This window comes from Aplidium turbinatum, chromosome 18, assembly GCF_918807975.1.
Source record: "Aplidium turbinatum chromosome 18, kaAplTurb1.1, whole genome shotgun sequence".
Taxonomy (NCBI): domain Eukaryota; kingdom Metazoa; phylum Chordata; class Ascidiacea; order Aplousobranchia; family Polyclinidae; genus Aplidium; species Aplidium turbinatum.
Genome location: NC_137489.1, coordinates 838,031 through 860,976, shown reverse-complemented (window position 1 = coordinate 860,976; position 22,946 = coordinate 838,031). Strand labels below are relative to the sequence as shown.

Genomic DNA, 22,946 nt, shown 5'->3' with positions numbered 1-22,946 from the left:
CCTGACCCACGCTGCAGCCGCCTGCAATGTCTGTTTCTGATTGTCTACTCTATTTATGACTTAAATTTGGTACTACCCATTACTCGAAATCGATCACTGGGTGGAGGCAATTATCGTAAAGTTTCTTGCCCAGAGAAACAACAGCAAGTGCGAGTGGCTGGAGTCGAACATGCAGGCTCTCGACTGCGAGCCCAACGCGCTAACCACTCGGCGAAAGTAAAAAAAGATAGGTCACTTGTCTTGAAGATATTTTTGTACATACTTGGCGAAGCAGGTTGAAAAAGCATGGTAGCATAGTAGTCTATATGTCTGGCAGTTCTTAAGACAAAACGTTGTTGTCAGTGAAGTAGTCTTTAAGAAATTAGCTGATTTTTTTTGCATTTGCGGATGGCATCTTACAATGGGACAGCAGGTCTTGCCCATCAATGGGACACTATAAGTCAACTCGACTTATTCGTTAAAAGGGAAACACAGATCCTTTAACTATGAAAACTGCTGTTGAAAAAGCAATACAAACCGGAAAAAATAAACCTGTAGCAAGAGAAATTGACATACCAAGCCAAACATTGAAAAGCTGGGTTGACACATAAGTTACAAAAGAGCCCAAGCAAATAATGATCTTAAAAGCAATCTAAGTTTTCAAACTCATTATGGTGTCAAAAAGATTTTGAATGATGAACTTGAGAAAAATTTAGAAAACTTTAATAATGCACTAAGTAGCCTAAATATAATCAATAACAATAAGTGAATATCAAGTTTATAATATGCATTTACACAGATAATAAATTGTGTCCCATTGTTAGAAATTGCCTGTCCCAATGATGGAGCCAGATTCAACAATGGGACGTTTTGAGTAACCTTAAAAAACTGCGCGTTATTTCTAAACCACTGGAGACAATGAAATCAAACCAAGTGTTATTTGAAAAAAAAATGCATTGGCATTAGTGTTGCAAAAAAAAGCACTGCATTTCATTACAAAATTTAAAAAAATTAGCAAAACGCAAAATTTGTCCCATTGATGGAGGTTCTCCCCTACCAAGGATGAAAATCCTGACTCACATAATTTACCCAGCCTAGCTGACGTCTAGCTTAGCTGCAACTAATAAAATTTTGCAATGTTCAAATAGCGGTAAAAACAACAATTCATTTTTGAAATTAAACGCTAAGATTTCCATTGGACCCCCTAAAACTAGTCCGCGTACCCATTGGGGGTCCACAGACCCCAATTTAAGAACCCCTGAGCTAGATCATCTTCAATTGAGCTTTTTGGATTGAACTGACTCGTGTGAAAATAAATTTGTTTGTTTACAAGACATGCAACCGAGTCGTTCATATTAAGCATTGTTGTGGGTTTGACACCTGTCAGAAGATACTTTCATTTTCTTAATTCCATCATTTTATACTCGTAACTAATAAACTTTCACACTGGTTCGACTCTCGGGGTGTGCGCTTGAGCAACGCATTCTAAGGACTGCTCTCCATTCTGCTCTGCGAACACTTTATTTCTGTATGAAATCTGTAAATAGTCCTTGTTTTGATAGTCCGTTACGTAATTTCAATATGTGTGTGTAACTGTGTATATTAGTTTGTTTTTGTGATGTTGGGTTCAGTCGTGTTCTCATTGCTTTAAGAATTGACGCTCCAGTTGCTTCAGGAACGAGGAGGCGACTGATTCTTAACTAATTCATCTACTTGTTTTACAGTATCAGGTTTGGTGGCCGTGCTTAACTATATTTATCGATGCATATACCGCAATATTAGATCCTTTTATGCACGTCTTAAACCATTAAGGTTTTGCCACCTTTTCCTTTTGTTGGTTTTGTTGCTGTATTTCTGGTTTTGTTGCTGGATATTGGTATCTCAGTTACCGACATACCATATTTTTTTGTGACGCAGTGTAGTCCATTACCTAATTACAATATGTGTGTGTGTATTAGTTTGTTTTTGTGATGTTGTTGGGTTCAGTCGTGTTCTCATTGCTTTAAGAATTGGCGCTCCAATTGTTTCAGGAACGAGGAGGCGACTGATTCTTAACTAATTCATCAACTTATTTTAAAGTATCAGGTTTGGTGGCCGTGCTTAACTATATTTATTGATGCATATACTAGGGTTACCATATTTGAAAAAGCAAAATTCCGGACAGTGCATGACTATTTTCATGAGACCATATATGCGCTACCGAACTATTAGCCATTACTATTAGCTATTAGTCAAGGATTTTATATCAAAAGTTCACTAGGCTTCCTCCTCTATGACATTTCAAGTAAATCTCTGATTATATGTGCGAAATCGCCTGCTTTTATAGACTGTTGGAATGTTCTAGTAATTTTCGCAGCATGTGATCTATATCTAACCAATTCTGATTCAGCACAACGGTCAATAAGTTGGTAGGCACTTTAACATCACCCACTTCGAAGAGTGCCTGCTTTTCAATGTGAAATTGCTTTACGTTTTAGTCACAATTTTCCTTATAAACTCCATTGATTGCAGTCATTAAGATCCTTCTTGCACTCAGTTCAGTTGCAGAAGAAAAAATAGTATTAGCAGAGGGTGGGAATCGAACCCACGAAATCGAAATTACTACTGCTCTGCCCTAACCATTAGGCAGAGGCGGGCAGTAACTAGTTACAAAAGTAACTAGTTACTGTAACTAGTTACTTTTTGAGTAACTGTAACGGTAACTTCGTTACTATTTTCCAAAAGTAACGAAACGCGGTAACTAGTTCCTATTTTAGCACCTTTTCAACAGTTACAGTTACAAGTTACTTTTGTATTGAAATTTCAGTTTTTAATTGCCGTTGATTTCTCTGCACGTTGTTGTGTCTTGCTTAGTGCGTGTTTGCTGAGTTTTGCACAATAATGCATTTTTCTCGCAGATATATCGGCGCTGCACTGCGCATGCGCGGTTCTACTTTTGTTTTGTTGTCTGGTGGAGAAGGGTTGCCATATTGGCGAAGTTATCGCCAAAGTCCAGAAATCTGGCAATTTTTTGAGATGTTTAGCTTCATATTTATGATTTGGCTTTTTTTGGCGATTTTTGACAACTGATTTGGCTAAATTAGGCTAATTGTTTTTGGCGATTAATCAATATGTACCAAAGACAGGCAAGACACAACAATACAACAGGGTTGAGCATTATAATAATATATTTTACATATTTACAAATGAGTTTAACAGTCAAGCGTTTTCGGTTTAACATAAGCCCTCATCAGGAACCTGAAAATATTTATAAAAATGCAGTAAATTTCAACTTCTTGAAGGTAACTATAACTAACTGACTATAAGCAACAAGAAACACGCAGCGATTAAAAGCAATTTGTTGATGCTTATAGTCAGTTAGTTAGTTACCTTCAAGAACTTGAAATTTATTGTATTTAGTGTAACGCTTGCAATGCCTCTAAAAAGATTGTCTGACATTAAAACCAGCAACAGCATTGCTGTTTGCTTGCCGTTGGTAGACGTTCTTGTGGAAGCAGTACAAACCAGATTTGGTCATTGGTTCGAGGACAGCGACTTTCAGCTTGCGAGTGCATTCCACCCACAATTTAGACTTATGTGTGTTTAATGCCTGATCATTAAGCGACACTGCTGAATTGAAGATCAAAATAAAACAGAACATGCTTCAAGCAATTGAAGAAGCAAACTGCTCTGTTGAAGAGGGGAGTAGCAGCGACACTGAATTGGATGGTGGTAGGTAGAACCACGGAAGACTTTTTGCACCACTTTACGCAAAAACCAAGAAAAGAAAGCAATGCGCGTTGAATCTGTACAGGAGTATTTGGAAGCGGACCCTGAGGACAAGTTAAGCGGATCCAGATTCACAATTGGACTGATAAAAAAACTGTTTTAAAAACATAACACTCCCATTCCGTCAAGTGATGCAGTAGAAATATTGTTTTCATTGCAGCACTTGTACATCACCAGACTTTATTCGTTCATCCCCGACGCCGACACACACTCCATCGACCTGACACCAGTAGCGCACCCAGAAAAAAATTTAGGGGGGGCTAATTCAGAAATGTCGGCCGAGTGATTTGCGACAATAGTGACAGTGACAATAGGCCAAAGCACATCCCTTTGATTATTTAAAGGCACTCACGGCTCACAACCCACCGATTGGCGATAGCCTTCATCAGGATTTGTTCTCTCAATTAGATTACAAGTTGGCCTAGTGAACCCCATACTACTAGCATCTTCAGCATCCTCATTCCTACGTTTACTCTCGCAATCTTCTATAGATCTCGACTTTTTTCCCATGTAGGCTGTGACAAAATAAAATTAGCTTTCTGTTTGCCAACACAAACAAGTGCGAAAACAACAACTTGCACGAAAACAGTTTGAAACAAAACATTAATTTTGTAAACAGTAAATTTGATGTGGACGTTTTTCCTACTTACAAAACATTCAAAATTAGTTCGTATTTTCAACTAAAGTCCTAGATGTTTTCGTCTCTCTGCTCAAATTTCGTATCCAGTTTTACATGTCCGTGTGATTCGGCATTGACGTACGGTAGCCTACATCGGTGTCCATCAGACATTTAATCACGAGAGCATCTGAACTTTAAAAGTGCCATCAAAGACCATATCATGGAGTGTTCTTTTTGTATAGATCGAAAATTTTCTGCTGACTCATTTCAAATTTTTACACAAAGGCACCAAAATTCAGAAAGCAGACAAGCTTAATCAAATGCTACAACCCAAATTTAAACAAACGATTAACTTATTTGCCGGAGGCGCGTCTATTCTCCTCAACATTTAGGCTACTTGATGTACTGTAGAGTGTAGGACTGTAGGTATCACGTTCCCTGTGGTGCAATTTTTTTTTGTAGTTATTCATGTACTGTAGTTGCTTTTTCCTAATGTACGCTAATTTTACCTTCAAGAAGTTAAAATTTATTGCATTTTTATAAATATTTTTAAGTTCCTGATGAGGGCTTAAGTTAAGCCGAAAACGTTCGACTGTTAAAACTATTTGTAAATATGTAAAATATACTGTTAGAATGCTCAGCCCTGTTGTATTGTTGTGTCTTATTCATATCTAACCTGTAAGAAAAAGGTAAGTTATAAATGGGGAACATACAAAAACTTCATTTTTGGTGGCCGGTTTGAGCCCCCTTAGCCCCATGCTGGGTGCGCTACAGCCTGACACTACCAAGACAGGCATGGATGCGCCTCAATCGTCTCCGTACGGGCGTCGGGCTTTTCCGCTCAACCATGCACCAATGGGAAATGGCCTCTTCCTCCTCCTGTGAATGTGGTGCCGAGGAACAGACCGCAGACCACATCATTGATTGATTAAATCTTTATCCTCGGACTGGGAAAGCTTCTTGCAGAACTTAATCCTGGCAGTTTCGCATACTTGTAGACTAAAGGCTTTAAATCACTGGCGCAGGCCCGGTCACCGAGATTGACAGAGTGAAGTTTCCGATTGTTGAAGTCTTGTTGCCGGGAAATTATTCCATTTATTAGATGCCGCTAGATGGAGAGCAGTTCTTAACGTGCGTTGCTCAAGCGCATGACCTGAGAGTCGATCCAGTGTCGCTTGATCTTGAAGCTTCTTCGTTCCAGAAGTGACGCGCCAACCAATTGAACTATCGGGGCGTGCATCATCAATGACTGTAACATCTTCAAGCCACCTAACGGAGTGGAAGGTCTGCGTGTCATGAATGATGTTTGTTTGTTTTATTATCTTTATCCTGCATTGCGGGAAAGCGGACTTGAGCGCTATGCATCGGTGTACGCCTTCCGACGTACACCTGACCCACGCTGCAGCCGACTGCAATGTCTGTTTCCGGTTGTCTACTCTATTTATGACTTAAATTTGGTACTACCCATTACTCGAAATCGATCACTGGGTAGAGGCAATTATCGTAAAGTTTCTTGCCCAGAGAAACAACAGCAAGTGCAGGTGGCTGGAGTCGAACACGCAGGCTCTCGACTGCGAGCCCAACGCGCTAACCACTCGGCCACTCCTGCCGAATGATGAAACCAAAGACTGGCTGCTCTCTAGTAGCCTTCCAGTGTAGTCCGGAAACATCGTGAATCTGGGGCGGTAAAAGGATAGACTCTTGGCCCCAGAGGCTCACACGACAACGACGATTGGGCAAGGACATTTTAAAGTCCAAAAGGGCAGGCCTGAGTGACGAGCACTTTGAAATGCTCGTATTTCTTAAAGGAAATAAACATATAAGCCACTGATTATTTTTTTTTTAAATAAAACCTTGTTGGTTTTGTACTTGTGCTGTTATGTTATCATGGATGGCTCTGACACTATATATCAAACATTGCGGTTAAACTGAAGTTGCACGCAGAGCTGGCCAGGTGCAGAAGTTTATGTTCAGATTTGTGAGTAACTGAAAGTAACTAGTAACTGTAACTAGTAACGGTAGCTAGTTACTTTTTAAAATCGGTAACTGTAACTCAGTTACTATTTTGGCCAAGTAACTGTAACTCAGTTACTTTTGAAAGTAACTTTGCCCACCTATGCCATTAGGCAACGCTGGTTGTAGCGAAGCATTCAGTTAAATTTCTTTGTATCAAAATTTTTCGATCAGAATATCACGTGTCGAGTCACATGATTGAAATCAGCTGAATCGCGAGTACGCTTTTCGACGAGTGGGTAATGTTAAAGTGCATACCCAATAAGTTCAAGAAAGTTCCAAAGCTCCAGAAAGTTTTAAGTGGTAAACATCATTGATAAGGAAAACGCTCTGTTACATCATAATTCCGTACAACCTCGTGGTAAAAAAAATGGAAGTGTTGCACAGTATGATTGCAGATGCAGTAAAATGAGCTGGCTCAGCGAATTTTCTAGAAAAAAATTTTCTAATTCCCCCGAAAATTCCATCATAAAATTCCGGACATTTGAGCATTTTTTAAAATTCCTCACTAAATTCCGGACCTGTCCGGACGGTATGGCAACCCTAGCATATACCGCAATATTAGATCCTTTCATGCACGTCTTAAACCATTAAGGTTTTGCCACCTTTTCCTTTTGTTACTGTATTTCTTTTTCACAATATCATTTCTTTTGCATTCTGACAAAGAAAAATAAATTGAATTCAGCGGCACCTAATGGATGGAATAGGGCCTAATTCCTTTCCCCGGCAACAAGACTTCAATGCAATAGCTGGCGGTTGTCAACAGCTGAAGCGTCCAACAAACAAACTGAGGTCAATTTAAAACTTTATAGGGAATGTTCAAATATTACGTAACGCCTTTTTTCCGAATTTTTGACCCCCCCCTCCCCCATGTAACGCTTTTTCACTACGAATTCAGCACAAAAAAACTACCATTCCGTACTCGAAAGCGTTACGTAACGTTTTGCTTGAACCCCCTCCCCCCCGATGTGACGCTAACGTAACGCTTTGCATAAACCTCCCCCTCGAAGGCGTTACGTAATATTTGAACGTTCCCTTATTTAACTCGTGCTATAGAGAAACGCAGTGCTTGTGAGTTTACACCCAATCAGTGTTAAGCGTTTGTGCTTTCCTTTCTCAATTCTACAACGCCAACGTTCTATTGTTTATTTATCAGTCCTTGTATCTGCTCGAGTTAGCTGGCTTAATTCTTGAGTGGCTGGCTTAACGAGTTAGCTGGCTTACTGGTTACCGAGTTAGCTGGCGACCGAGTTAGCTGGCTTAACTTAATTCTTGAGTGGCTGTCAGATTAGTTTTGTACTGTATTATTATCTCTCTTATTTTCAGTTTCGCATATTATTTATATAGAGGCTCTCCAAACCAAACAAGGGTGAAGCTGGAGGGAAGAGTATGCACGCTGGCCATAAAACTACTGATAGGTGGCGCTGTTGGGCATTCTGAACACGTGCAACCTTTACTTGGCAGATCAGAGTTCAACCACATCCGGTTCAACCACAAATTTATATTTGGACAAAGGTCTTTGCATAAAAATTCCCGGAACATATTTGCGCAACTCAAGAAGCGCTCGAGGTCTGGAGAGGACACGTCCATCCTGCGATGTTGCGTCATAATTACGATTAACGATTTCAAACGCGAAATTGCGCAAAGAGCTTTAGCGTTGCCATAGTAACGCTGATCCAATGCAAAACACGTTGCGTGACAAATATTATGACGAATTAAACATTAACACGTCTCAGTGTTTCCAATCCAAGAACAGTCTTTGTAGGTTCGTCACGATGACGCAGTATCGATTCCGATTACATCGCCTTGACCTTAAACTGCCTCCCCTTCATCATCTTCTTGTTCTTCCTGCTAACCTCGCGCTTGTGCAGCTGTTCCTGTGACGTCACAAAAGTTACCGTGGAGCACCAACGCGGAAATTCCCCGCTTGTTGAAACTCGAAAAGAAGTTGATTCGATTGTGCGAGACACAAACCTAGAAAGTGATGCTGTTGGTTGAACCTCTGGCTTACGGTTCGACTCTCGGGGTGTGCGCTTGAGCAACGCATCTCAAGGACTGGCCCACACTCAGTAGATATGTTGGATAGAATAATTCCCGGCAACAAGACTTCAACAATCGAAAAACTTCACTCTGTCAATCTCGGTAACCGGCCCTGCGTCAAGAGCCTCTGCAAGCATGCGAAACTACCAGAAATAAATATTTTTTAGTCAAAACTTTAACTTCAACGTCACTGGTGACGTATGACGTTACTCACGTCCATCCTCCTTTGTTTCTCCGGATCCTCCTCGTTCATCATCTGCTCCTTGAGCGCCTTTTCCTTCTCCTCTTTCTTGAGCTGAGCCGCCTCCTGTCGCTGGGCGTGCGTCTGCTTCAAGTATTTGGCCAGCGCGTCTTGTCGATGTCGGTCAGCCTTCGCCTTGTTCTGGAATGGAAACCAATACGTCACAATGTCGTCATTCCAGGCTTGCGGTCCTGCACCCAGCTCCATGAGGATCAACGGCTTCCAGATGCTCACTTGTTGGAACTCACCTCTCTCGTCAACTTAAACTTCCTTATCCTGTCAATCAAGTAGACCGCCATCTTGAACAATGAGACGAGCTGATCCATTGACGAGTGCGCCTGCTTCTGGTCGGATGGCACTGCGAGGTCAAAGGTCAACTATTGAGTACAACTTGTGTTGGTTCGCTGCCATCTTAGTACCAGCCGTTGCTATAGCAACTCTACACACATTGCAGTGTTGAGAAAAAGATTGAATTTCACGGAACGTCGTTTTGGTCAGAAACAACATTATAGGAAGCAAGTTTTGGTTTGATGCAAACTCTGCATTGATGCAACGTAAAACAACGTCAACATTGATGCAACGTAAAACAACGTCAACATTGATGCAACGTAAAACAACGTCAACTCACAGTTGAGTGTGAGGATAATGACTTTCTCCGGGTCGGGTTTGATCAAGGATGGCTCGTCTCTGGGAATAAATGCTTTGTCAGATCGGTTGCTAAGGTTACCCCTCCCTCCACTCCCCAGGTTACCACTCCCCTCCCTCCCAGACAACAGAGGAAAGCGATGCGCGAAGATTCGTCATCATCGTCAGAAGGAAAAGCTCTCCAGAGCAGAATTACAACTTTCAAACTACGTTCCAACAACAACGCATGGCAACATGCGCATAACTGACAGGGAGTGAAGTTCGCAAAAGTTGCCGCCATCAACAATGCTAGCGTGCCAGGCGCGCTCTACACTGGATCACCGAAGTCTACTTTTATGAAGTCATAATCTCATCAATGTTGGTGACATTTTCAAAACTAAACGAATAATTGTGACATCACTCACTGCTCGGAGGGCACAGCGCCAGTGAACTGGTCGGACACGTGGATGGACTCGAGAACCGACCCGCAATCGTTGAGAATCTTTACCACCTGAAACCAAAGCAGTCTAGTAACAAGCTGGCTGCTGTTATTCTGGTGATCAGTGGACTGTGGTTCGAATCCTCATCCGATCCTACACGGAACCGAGAGATCATCGGATGTTCAAATGTGACGTCACTGACCTTGTCGTTTAGTATCGCATTGGGTACTTCCCCGTACATTTCGCAAAGGACGATGAAGTTCGAGGATATTCCGTATCTGTCCCCAGATCGAGACTTCTCGGCGCAGTACACGTTCTGCAGTACACACACAGAGGTGAGCATCCTTTAAACATCCAATTCCTGGGTACACGATTGCGAACCACCCTCACCACGTCCTGCATGTTCTTGTGGAGGTTGGTCACCGCCTTCTTCGTCCCAGCACAGAACACGAACGGATCCATCGCTGATAACGTGATCGTTATGGTAACCTGGTCGCTGACCGGTTTCAATCGGTATGAAATGATGGAGATCAAGTCCTGCCTCTTCAGCAACTGCAACGAGAAACAATCAATAAAACGTCATTGGACAGTTGCTGTTTGTTGAAAGGTTTCAACGAAGAAAGTAATAAACGGATCAAAACCAACAACGAACAACTGACAGTTTCGTCCCTGACATTCAAGTGCCAAACACAATCACATCGAAGTCAAATAATTCGACACCTTAATCTCGACGAGCATCCCCTCACAACATTGCCTCCCAGAGCACCACAAGCTGTAGCTGTGCTCCGATTCCTTGACCAGCTGCTGCGTGCTCTCTGCATTCTTGTTGGTCGGATCGTCGCCAACTAATTCGAATTGTTTGCTGAGGAAGTCGAGGTGTGCCTGCAACCTGCAGAGGAAGACAAAGATCTCATGACAGATGATGGAGGATGGCTTTGAGAGAAATCCCTTTCTCCGCCACTTAACTACTCTACGTTGTCTGATTCCCGCAATGCATAGGTTGGACTATGAACAATCATTTCAAACAGAAAATTTCCAGTATTTGAACAGGTAGCTACTTTAACATAACAACTTTTGTAAAAGCCCAGTGAAAGTTAGAACCAATCAGAAGTTGCATGTAGAACGAAAAACAAACGCAAACATTTCTGATAGAAAGTAAATCATGTGAACGTTTCGCCGTCGCCATCATGGCCTGGAGGGTTAGGGAAATAATGCCGGCTGCATAGCCGAGTGGTGAGAGCATTGAAACGGCAATCGAAAGGGCGCCGGTTCGACACCGCTCAATAACATGCGCCTGTGTTTTTGGCAGGACACTTAAAGGCATGCTTGAAGGTAGACACGAAGATTGGCTTCCTTGCCTTCCCGTCCACTTAATCTAAATCTTCAACCACCAGGTCTAAGCCTGGATAAGACAACAACAGGGAAATAATCATTTCGATGACGTGGGTTTGATTCCCACTTCTACCACCCAAACCATAACTCTATTTTTCTTCTGCAATTATCAAGCAAAGTTCAAAGCAAGGATCTACTAGCCGAGTGCTACAACGATCACAATCGGACGGTAGCCACTCAAACATGTCTGATTGGTTGACGGAGTCATGACATTAAGATCTTAATGGGAATAGATCTGTTTAAGTGGCTACCAACTAACCTTGCATGGGATAAGACACAGGTCCATTATGACGTCAGCCACTCACCATGAAGAGGCGATCGCGTTGTTCTTGGACTTTCCCAGGAAAAAGTTGAGCAAGTAGACGGACAAACCCAACATCATAAGGATCTCTATGTAATATTTATCCCAACTCCGCAAGTGCAAAGGAACGTCGGCAATCTTCAGTTGCGGCTCCGACTTTTGCTGAACAAACAAGTTGCCAGAGATGTCACGCAGTCGAGTTTCGTGTTGTATAACTGTGTGAAACCCCCAGAGCATTGAATTCGTACTCTAAATAACTCGATTTACCAATTTACAACATGCTTCAATGAAACAAGCCTATTGCCCAAGCCCTGCCACAGTGCCACTTTACTTTGTGCCAGGCTTCCAAAGAAATCAGGTGCTTTGTTAGAAACGTTTCGGTTTAATAACGAAATTGTTTTACTTCGATACAAAACGAAATGGAACTCGAAAATAACATTTGCATTGGAGTTTGGAGTGCTTTGTATTTTGAAATTTGTTTTTGCATTGCAAACTGCGGCACCAGTTGGTGTTGCAAATTTACTCAACTTTATTAAAACTTTATCAAAATAAATTTTTGCTTCTAACAAACAATTTTTAATTAGGAAATCTTGGAAATTTTTACAAAACTCGAAGAGACAAAATAATTCACTTTTGTTCCTGGGATTCGAGACCCAGTGCAGCGCTAATAGCACGATACAGCTCAATTAGGGATGGGCAATTCAGAATAATTCACTATTCCAGAATTATTCCGGAATACTAAATCGAATCCAGAATACTCAATCTTATTAACTTCCAGGCTCCAGCAACGCAAAAAGTATAAAAATTTCATGCAATGTTTATTTGCAATTTTAGACACAAAAGCAACACAATTAAAGTAAATGTTTGTTGCAGTGCAACACATGAAGGCATTCTAAATAACTGCCAGTCAAACGGGAGCAGTGTTGCCAGATGCTGGAAGCTGCTTGGCACCAAAAGTAACTAAAATTTTACCAGATATTTAAAACACCCTAAATAAAGCAATTTCGCCTAAAATACAAAATTAGAGATGTACCGATATATCGGTATCGGCATCGGTATCGGTGATATCGGCCATTTTTTAAGTATCGGTATCGGCATCGGTATCGGCAAAATTTGGCCGATACTAAACATGTAAAAAAAGGCGTTTGCTGCGAATTTTCTGCAGAAGCAAAGATATAGATTTTAGTAGTAACTAACGTCACATTGATGTAGAAAAATAACAACCTGTTCAAATTTTTGATACCTCACACTCCCATGACTTCAATATGAGCGCGCCTTTTGGCATTGTTTGCTTACAGTGATTCTTTTACTCAAACAAAACGTTTTGTTTCAGCAGTTTTGCGTTGTTCGATTCTTAAGTTGTGAAGGAGACTCAATTTCTCCAAGATTTATCATTTGTGTTTCTTTTTTACTCTCAGCAGAGGATAAAACCAGGCCAAGACTACCCAGTTGGCGGGAATGTGTAGTTTTGCATCGTTTTTGCGTTGCTGGACGTTTGAGGGACCCGTGTGGCTTGGTTGTTTTTGGGGGAGCAAGTCTTTTAGGCGCAGACAGTTAGGTGCCAGTCAAATAGGCGCGCACATTGTGGCATCTGGTCATTTAGGTGCAGAGCACTGTGGCGCCCGTTCATTTAGGTGCTACCGTATTCCTAATCCAGTCTGCAGATTGTATCAGCTTGGCAGGTAGGGCAATGCTTTTCACACAAAATGTTGTATTGAACAGAAATATATGTCATGGCTTCCGTGAGTGAAGCTGCTTAAACCGGCAATGCTTTTCACACAAAATGTAATATTGAACAGAAAAAAATATTGTATTTTAATGCGCGTGTTCGGCATTTATTTGTTGTTAGTCCAGGTTTGCGTCGGCGAAAGCTTTATCAATAAATTATTCAAGTTTCCGAAGATGACTGAGTTCACTTTTAATGAATCAAATAATAGCTACACTAAACATCAGTAAAAATATACTGTAGCCTATATTCAAGCGGGTGGTAGGCTTGAGTGAAGAGTAACTTAGTTTCCCGTCAAAACCCCGACCAAGTTTAATAACGAGCAAAGTCGCACCAGTATGCTTGCAACTTGTAGCCAGAGTTCATATGCCCTGTAGAAATGTATTCATCTAGTAGAGCGTTGTCTCATACCTACACCACACGACCAATCCATCCAGAGTAGAAGTAATTGCGAAAGATAACAGATTAAGTAAAGTTCCATCTGGCTCATGGCTTACTATATTACAGGCCTCCCAGACGCGCAGTGCCACCTAAAAACTGGAGGCGAGTGTTTTAAAATCATATTTAACGTGTAATTGGTACAGACCAATCATTTTATCATTTGCAACCATTTTTACATTTCTGACTGTCGAACCTACTACTTTTACACAGAATAAATGTTGCTAGATATTGAAACAACATAAAACAACTGATTTTGCTATAGGTTGTGTAATGCTTAGAAAGCATGCAAAATTGCAATTTAACCAAATGTCAACAAAAGAAACTTAAAGTTTATCAACATGAAAATGTATGCATTACACTCAATTCAACAATATTCATAAACAAATATGCAGTTATATGCTGTGAGCTTTGAGTTTTCAATTGAGTTTTACATTGCCAATTAATAAATTGTCACTTCTGGCAATATACGAAAGCCACATGCTAGCACAGTGATACTCAACCTGTTTTCTTTTGTGGCCCAATTTTACCAAGCAGAAGTTTCTGTGACCCACTATCCTGTTCACACTGTTGTAGTAGCTTAAAATCAAGGTTCGTATATGGTGCAATACAAGGCATTGATTGCATATCAAAACTACTAAACTAACGCACAAGTGTAAAATTAACTGCACTGAAACAAATGAAACTAAAATTTTCAATGAATCTAGCATTTTTTAAATAGTTCTGCGGCCCATCTCAAAATGTTTCCATGGCTGAGAACCGCTGTGCTAGCACAATCAAAACAATAAAACATATGAGGCCCTACATTGTAGAAGTCAGACAAATTAGCATCAGTTCTGTAGTTTCAAAACTTTTAGCTTTGCCTCCTTGTTGCTACGAGGTGTGTACAAGCGCGAATGATTGTTAAACAAAATATTGCACAAGGTTGCAGCATGCTGTTTACCTGCACACAAGCATAAAAATCTGAGATTTTCAGCAAAAGTTTTCTACCAATGCACTTCAGAAAAAGTTTGGCAAACTGCGCCAGGGCTCAGGTGGTGCATATTTTATTACTGCACAGCAAGTGCTTGAACAAGATGATATTTACAAAACCAAACTTCTTCTTGGCATAAACAAAAACCTGTTAAAAAGTGCTAAATGCTGGTGGTCACTCTTGCTTGAAATGTGATTTTTCTATGTCAGAAAACGTTTGCACAGTCTTTGAACATTTGAACAAATTAGAGGGCTCACTGCCTACAGATGTAAGATGACATTGTTGTATATTGCTGGTTATGTTGTGCGAAACAGTAATTTTGATGTTGATGACACCGGTTTTTATTACAAAAAGTACGGTGAATGCATGAAAAAAATAAATCGTGGGGGATTGACAATTCCTGGCGATAACGTCTGCCAGTGGGTGTTTTACAGCTACATACTTTTTCGAGAAGTGGCAAATGTAACTTGCCGTAAATCTCTATGTGTTCTTTTGCTTTGTGCAAGTAAACAGCATGCTGCAACCCTGTGCAATATTTTGTTTAACAATCATTCGCGCTTGTACACACCTCGTAGCAACAAGGAGGCAAAGCTAAAAGTTTTGAAACTACAGAACTGATGCTAATTTGTCTGACTTTCACAATGTAGAGCCCCATATGTTTTATTGTTTTGATTGTGCTAGCACAGCGGTTCTCAGCCATGGAAACATTTTGAGATGGGCCGCAGAACTATTTAAAAAATGCTAGATTCATTGAAAATTTTAGTTTCATTTGTTTCACTGTAGTTAATTTTGCACTTGTGCGTTAGTTTAGTAGTTTTGATAGTTGTAACAATGAATGATGCTGCTGTTTTTTACTACAAAGTGGCAATTTTTGTTCTAATTATAAACTCGGTGGCATGTTGCAATCAATGCCTTGTATTGCACCATATACGAACCTTGATTTTAAGCTACTACAACAGTGTGAACAGGATAGTGGGTCACAGAAACTTCTGCTTGGTAAAAATGGGCCACAAAAGAAAACAGGTTGAGTATCACTGTGCTAGCATGTGGCTTTCGTATATTGCCAGAAGTGACAATTTATTAATTGGCAATGTAAAACTCAATTGAAAACTCAAAGCTCACAGCATATAACTGCATATTTGTTTATGAATATTGTTGAATTGAGTGTAATGCATACATTTTCATGTTGATAAACTTTAAGTTTCTTTTGTTGACATTTGGTTAAATTGCAATTTTGCATGCTTTCTAAGCATTACACAACCTATAGCAAAATCAGTTGTTTTATGTTGTTTCAATATCTAGCAACATTTATTCTGTGTAGAAGTAGTAGGTTCGACAGTCAGAAATGTAAAAATGGTTGCAAATGATAAAACGATTGGTCTGTACCAATTACACGTTAAACGTGATTTTAAAACACTCGCCTCCAGTTTTTAGGTGGCACTGCGCGTCTGGGAGGCCTGTAATATAGTAAGCCATGATCTGGCTGCAACCTGTGTTCAGGATGCATAGTAAATGTCCTGTGGAGATGTGCTAATATCAAGAGTAGTAGAGCGTTGTCTCGCACATCTCCACACGCGTAATAACAAAATAACATATTTTTCTGTTCAATATAACATTTTGTGTGAAAAGCATTGCCCTACCTACCAAGCTGATACAATCTGCAGACTTTACTAGGAATAGCACCTAAATGAACGGGCGCCACAGTGTGCGTGCCTATTTGAACGGCGCCTAACTGTCTGCGCCTAAAAGATGTGGACCCGTTTTTGGTGGGCTGGTTCTGTCAGTGTGTGATTTGGTTTCCGCTTTTCGTTGTGGTGGACTCACCAGGCTTGAACAATGCCGTGGCGGATTGGGTGGGGGCGGTGGGACTGTGACTCCTCACTGAACTAATCAATAAGTGGTCTTGTTGCGCCTGGGATGGCGGTCTCATTGTAGGGGGGAAATGTCCTTCCCTACTGTCGGCACGGGGCTAGGCGCTCACTGGTGCGGCGGACTGTTGCGATTCGTTGGCCATAACGGTGTAGCTTCCACGCTAGCCATTTAGACCATCCAATCAACTATATGTTTTCGGCAGCCATTTTGTAGCAAGGCTTGACATCGACAAGAATTAAAATGGCTAGTGTGGAAGCTGGACCGTTGTGGTTGGCGGGTCGTGGCAGCTCGCCGTGCTGGTGAGTGCTCAGCTTTGTGCTGGTGGCCGAGGGGGACGCTCCTTTCTTTGCAATGAGGTTGTCATCTTTGGCGCAACGGGACCATTTTGATTGGTTTGGTGAGGATTCGTGGTCCCATTGCATTCTTTTTGGGCCTACTTATTCTGCCGTGACATTGTTTGGGCTTAGTGAGTTTGTTGCGGCTAAGGGTAAAAGTTGAATTGCCGACTGGTGGAGCCGGCTTGCTGGGGGCAGCCGAGTTGCACGGGTTTTTTGAGCATTTGGCGGGGTGGGAGCGATGCAAAATTGTGCATTTTTGCTACCTGGGTAGTCTTGGCCTGGCAAAAGCTTTTCAACCAAACGACAAGCACCCTTAGGTTGCACATTACTTGTCGAATAGTTTTTGTACGACTACACAAATCACTTGGTTTACATTTTACATCTTATCAATTATGATAGCCTATTTGGAGAGTTTGCGCAAACACTTTATTAATTTTTCAGAAACCCCAATTATGATGCAACGTTTCTTCCCTTATACCCCAATCCTCAATTACGGTGGCCTTTCATTAATAAAACCTACTATTATGACACAACAATGCGGTTGAGATTGGATTCTTGAATCTTTAATGAATTATGCCAATTCAAAGCTTTTTTTAATAGTTTTATGCAAATAAGGTAAAACTTAGCATTTGATATATTTGCTTGCAAATACCAAAATTGCTTCTTTTTGTAACACCAAAGTATCGGCCAAAATATCGGTATCAGTATCGGTATCGGCCTAAAAAAGTGATATCGGTATCGGGATCGGTATCGGCCAAGATATTGGTATCGGTACATCCCTATACAAAATATATAGTTTTTAAGACAAAAGACACTGCCATCACTCATACGCAAACCTCTTGCAAAACGTTTTCCATACGAGCAGGGATTATTTGCTAAAAAGTTTTAAAAAAGTTCAAAAAAGTTTCTTGAAAAAAATTGAGTGTGGAAAATTTCACCAAAAAGTTGTCTGGTTCCAAGGTCAAAAAGCTTGGCACCAAAAACCTCTAAATTTCGCCAGAAAATTCAAATTTGGTATTATATTTCCCCATCTGGCAACGCTGAACGGGAGCGCAGCTTAGTTGCCGTCAAGCCCGCACTGGAAAAGCATCGCTCGGAAGATGCTGATGTGGCAGGTATGCTGAGATATTTCAGAGCCAACTCCTTTAGCAGGGGCATCTGCTTAATGTTGTTACGCCACCAGTCAAACTATCGCAGAGTCGCATACGCACGTGGATTGAAAATAAAACATTGCACGATTGGCATGTGTACAAAGCGTGAAGAAAATTGCGCGCTTAGTTTCTTTGATTGCTCACGTGAGCGAATGACGTAGGGTTGCATGCACCGTGCGCGCACAACGCGTGCAAAATGTTTTTGAAAGTGCGGATTTTGTCAGCGCAAAGAAAAAGTGAGCAAACCACACTTTTTTTCAGTTCACTGTCTCAAGCTGACAGTTTGCACAAGACTTATGCGTATCTTTAAACCGAATCTTATTACCCGGTTTTATTGCCACTTTGGATTCGGATAGTTTAGGATCCGAATCCTTCTGGACTCGGTATTCTGAATTGCCCATCCCTAAGTTCAATCCTCACTTTCGTTACAACTGAACTGCTGCGTGCATGGCAACATGTAACGCTAACACATTCAAGTAGTCACTTGCCCACAAGGATCACAAGCATCACCAAACATGTCACGGAGAGGTAACAGGCTTCAAATGTTAAATTAAAAATAAAAAGATGCAACACAATGTCAACGTTTTGTATTAAAGAAACCTTTTTCGATTTTTTCATTCGAATTTTATCGTTCTCTCCTTCCCAGATGGTGTCGTCCCCAGGAAGACCTTCAAACTCATCAGGATCAAGTTCATCGAACTCTTCATCCTGCACAAAGAGACACATTGTTTTATCACAAAACATATCGTGCGAGAAGATTGCTTATAGGTTGAAGCTATAGGTTTTCGCCTGACTCTCTTCAGGAGCAATCGTCAGAATAAAATAAGTCTAAGATTGGTGAAGTATTTATAGTAGAAGATAAAACAAAATGTAAATTTGACTAATCAGAATAATTCAAAATCAACGAAGAAGTTTTAAGGCATAAACAATCTCGTTTTAGCGACATAAGATTGGATTGAGAGTTTTTAAGTGCGGCCTATGTACCAACTCTCACAGCACTTAAATTGATGAATGACGTTACCGAATTTTATGGTAGGCAAGCAGTTTTTATTGGTAGAACGGAAAATTTCTTTGGTCCCAATGCTTGGAGGAACGAATCAATTAACATGTCACAAAAATAATTAGAGAAAACCTCTGCAAATTTGTGCTATGTACAACTTTCTACTCATACTAGTTTTGTACCACCAACAACAACTCTTAAAACACATATTCCCCTCGGAGAGCAAGACGCTCTCCTTAGAAAACCACCCAGAATTCTCACACAACGCTACATTCAGGCCCGGATTTAGGGGGGGCAGAGGGGGCAGGTGCCCCGGGCTCCCCAACTTTTGAAGGGCGCCCCTACGTGGAAAAAATGTGATTTTGTGTTATTTTTTCTTCCTTTCAGCCTGTGAAGTTTCTGCAAAATGCCGTGCAGTGCTGGATTGATGCTACTGTAGATGCAGAGGTGGTTTTTTCGCGCCGTAGGCTTGAAAAAAATTTTTGCAGGGGGGCCCCCTGATCTAAAAGTGCCCCGGGCCCCCATCAGCTAAATCCGGCCCTGGCTACATTGCATTCTGCAAACATTTACTTCAGCTTATATTTGTCGCAAACACTTTTTCTAGCTTTCTCAAAAACTTATTAACACTGGCTCAAAGAGTTGTACCAGTCATCATCATTGTCCAGGTCTTCTGGGCTGAGGAAAATAGATTATGGGGTGGACGACTGGACGTGGAAGATGCCAGGAATGGAAGACAGTCTTCCATCCTTCCATTGTAAACTTTCTAGCACAGTGGTATCAAGACTTTTACAAAACTTGTAAAATAAGTTGAATGAAAGTTTCCATTTGATTATGGAACGTTTCTTAACATAAAATAATTTGCTTTTTGAATTGCACTGAATCAATGCTTTGAAATCACCAAAGTTTGCACAGAAGGTAAAGTATAGGAAAAAAAAGTGGCAAACAACATTCAGGCATGGACCGGTCTCAATTTGGTGACACTGGGTGAGTAAGCTCAAAATTGCCAATCTTGAGGAGATGGTGACTGATGATGAATGTTACTGATTGTCCAGACAGTTGTTCGAGAAACCAATATAATAATTTGACAAAAGTCACAAAGTTTGCAACTGGAAGGAATTTTCGAGATGAAGTGGAAGATTTCCATGATGGAATGAAAATGGAAGAAACTGTCAAGAGGGAAAATGGAAAAATCGTCTTCCATTCCATTCATTGAGCAGTCAGTCGATGGTCTCATTGTCCTATTGTACTGCATGCTCCACCTGGTACATAAGATGGCACAAGCATATAATTATTTAACAAACCTCAGTTTCAACAACAGCATCTTCATCCTCTTCCTCCACTGGCATGTCGTCGGAGTCAAACTCACTCATATCTGCTTCTGTATCATATTAACATAAACACACGCAAAATCAACACAGAATTCAAAACTGAGCTATTTCAGCCACAAAACCAAAGAAAAATAATTTCTGTTCAATGACAGATTAAAGTATGAAGGGTGAAGGCCAAGCAATACAAATCAATGAGGTTTATTATACCACTACACAGTATTTGTAATAAGTTGAAGAGACAAACGTTTTCAGCTTATTCTCAACCCTCATTCAAAATCTGAATTGTTTTTAAAAAACAACTATTATCATGGGCGGATCATAAATGGCATTCTGGGCGGACCATAACTTGGGCGGACCATAAATGGCATTCTGAATGGAGGTCAAGCACCACCAGACTCCATTCATTCATCCCTGACGCCGACACACGCCCCATCGGTCTAACACTACCAAGACAGGCATGGGTGCGCCTCAACCGTCTCCGTACGGGCGTCGGGCTTTTCCGCTCAACCATGCACCAATGGGGAATGGCTTCTTCCTCCTCCTGTGAATGTGGTGCCGAGGAACAGACCGCAGACCACATCATCAATGACTGTACCATCTTCAAGCCACCTAACGGAGTGGAAGGTCTGCGCGTCATGGATGATGAAACTAAAGACTGGCTGCTCTCTAGCAGCCTTCCAGTGTAGTCCGGGAACATCGTGAATCTGGGGTGGTAAAAGGATAGACCCTCTGCCCCAGAAGCTCAGACGACGACGACGATCATATATGGGTCTGCTACTATTCGGTGAGTCCGATTCGGTGAGTCCGATTCGGTGAGAGCCTTTTTCGGTGAGAGCCCTATTCGGTGACTTTTTTGAATTTTTGTTTGAAAATTATTGTGTACCGTAGCCTAATTAAAACCCCTAACCTCCTAACCCCAAAAACCCAAACCCCCCCAAAACCCCTATCCCCCTAACCCCTATAACGGCAATGATAATTAGGCTACGGTGCGCAATAATTTAAAAAAAAAAAACTCACCGAATAGGGCTCTCACCGAAAAAGGCTCTCACCGAATAGGGAACTCACCGAATCGGACTCACCGAATCGGGCCATTCCGATCATATATATATATATACCGGACTACCGGTGTATAAAAAATTCTGACTTGGTTGGTTAGAATCTTTATTTTCGGAGTGAGAAAGCATAAAGCTGATATGTTATTTCTGGCGCATAAATATAGAGGCTTTCAACCACTAACGCAGACCAGGTTAATCAGATTGACAAAGTTTCCTCTTGTTGTTGAAGTGTTGTCGAATTATTCCATCAACTTAGTGTCACTGAACGGAAAACACAAAAATGCTTTGTTCAAGCACACTCTAAGAGCCAAACCAGCGGTGCTTGATCTTGAGGCTCTTTCGATACAAAAACGATTAACCCCTTTGAAGAAGTATGCCAAAAAACACATAAAATCTTGCTCCTCCGTAACAGTCTGAGTGACAAGGGATAAAATAGTTGAGATAATTTCACCAAACAAGATCATTTTTTGCCTAAATAAAAATGTTTATTGAATTGTTGATTCAGAACTCACAAATCACAATTGAGTTTAAAGTCGAACACGTTTCCACAAAGTATTTGCTTTTGTCGAATGCAATAATTTACATTATGAAGGTTAAATTAAAATACACAGCTGGCATCAAATCTACAACAAGACAGTATTACTTTGAGACTAAGCAATGTCAGTCACACCAACCTTCATCTTGGATTTCCTGTTCATCATCTCTGGCAGGTTCGCTGGCATCATCAAAATCTTCAAATTCAGCAAACTCATTGTCTTCCATTTCTGCACCATGCTGATTCCGACTCTCACACTGGGCCACCAACAACCCAACCAGCAATAACACCAGCCATACCTTCATTGCCAACCGTTATATTTAATCATCAACAAACTAAAAAGACAACCATGAATTGCTTCTGCGGGTAATCTCAAAATTTACTAATCCCATTTAGTAATCACCTTGAAGTTTGCAATTTGAAATGTTCACAGATAAATAAGTGGGTTGAAAAAGAAAAAGTGGAAATAAGAGAGTAGGCTATGCTTCACCAACTGAGCTATTGTAAATCGGTGCCAATAAGCTGCGCCCTTTTGAGGCAAATTTTTAATTTCAATCGGGGGGATATCTAAATATCTGTGTATGCCTGAAAAATGAAGGCATGCAAAAAAAAATTTTTTTTGGTCAATGTTTAGACCCTGCTGTCGGCCCCGGAACATTTGCAGGTTACCGAAATTTTGAAATCCTCATAAAATTTTAATCTTTTGTGCTAGGTATGGCATGTTGGTATTCATTTTTATTGTTTTTGGATAATTAATCCATTTATTAAGTTTACAGACAAATTTAGACATGTTTTAAAATTTTAATTTTTGCAACGATGACATATTTCCATGCATTTTATGTAAATTTTTGTGGTTTCTGAAGGTTATGATACTAGCAAGTTGGATTTACTGGTTCACATTCTGAAATAATATAAATAGACTCATTAGTTAAACATTTTTAACAAAAACAATAGCTAAGGAAGTCCAGATGAAAAAATAGTACAGACGAAATCGGTTAATAGTATACTGCTTAAACGTATCAATCGTTTATTTGAATCAAAACCTGAAATCCCAAACCAAATCCAATCTAATGTTAAGTAAAAACATCGGTTAAACGTATACCGCTTAAAAGA

At 40.7% G+C, this 22,946-nt stretch overlaps 1 protein-coding gene across 1 annotated transcript; it reads right to left on the bottom strand.

Annotated features, from left to right (window-relative positions):
* Positions 1–7,754: 7,754 nt before the first annotated feature.
* LOC145787351 (PAT complex subunit CCDC47-like) lies at positions 7,755–22,194 on the bottom strand. The gene is made up of 12 exons (XM_082599076.1): positions 21,973–22,194; positions 20,217–20,293; positions 18,516–18,623; positions 11,422–11,579; positions 10,445–10,613; positions 10,115–10,276; positions 9,927–10,040; positions 9,710–9,795; positions 9,289–9,347; positions 8,909–9,018; positions 8,634–8,801; positions 7,755–8,256 (listed from the first exon to the last, which is right to left on the bottom strand). Exons 1-12 carry the CDS (start codon positions 22,136–22,138, stop codon positions 8,176–8,178), a joined length of 1,458 nt encoding a protein of 485 aa, XP_082455202.1. The 5' UTR covers positions 22,139–22,194; the 3' UTR covers positions 7,755–8,175.
* Between the last annotated feature and the right edge of the window lie 752 nt (positions 22,195–22,946).

What these genes read in the sequence shown, in the direction of transcription:
- LOC145787351 (XM_082599076.1), bottom strand. Translation starts at nt 22,138, where the DNA reads ATGAAGGTATGGCTGGTGTTATTGCTGGTTGGGTTGTTGGTGGCCCAG. An exon ending in ATGCTGTTGTTGAAACTGAG is followed by an intron (nt 18,624 to 20,216) that starts GTTTGTTAAATA and finishes CTCTTTGTGCAG; the next exon opens with GATGAAGAGTTCGATGAACT. An exon ending in AGTTTAAGTTGACGAGAGAG is followed by an intron (nt 8,802 to 8,908) that starts GTGAGTTCCAAC and finishes TTTCCATTCCAG; the next exon opens with AACAAGGCGAAGGCTGACCG.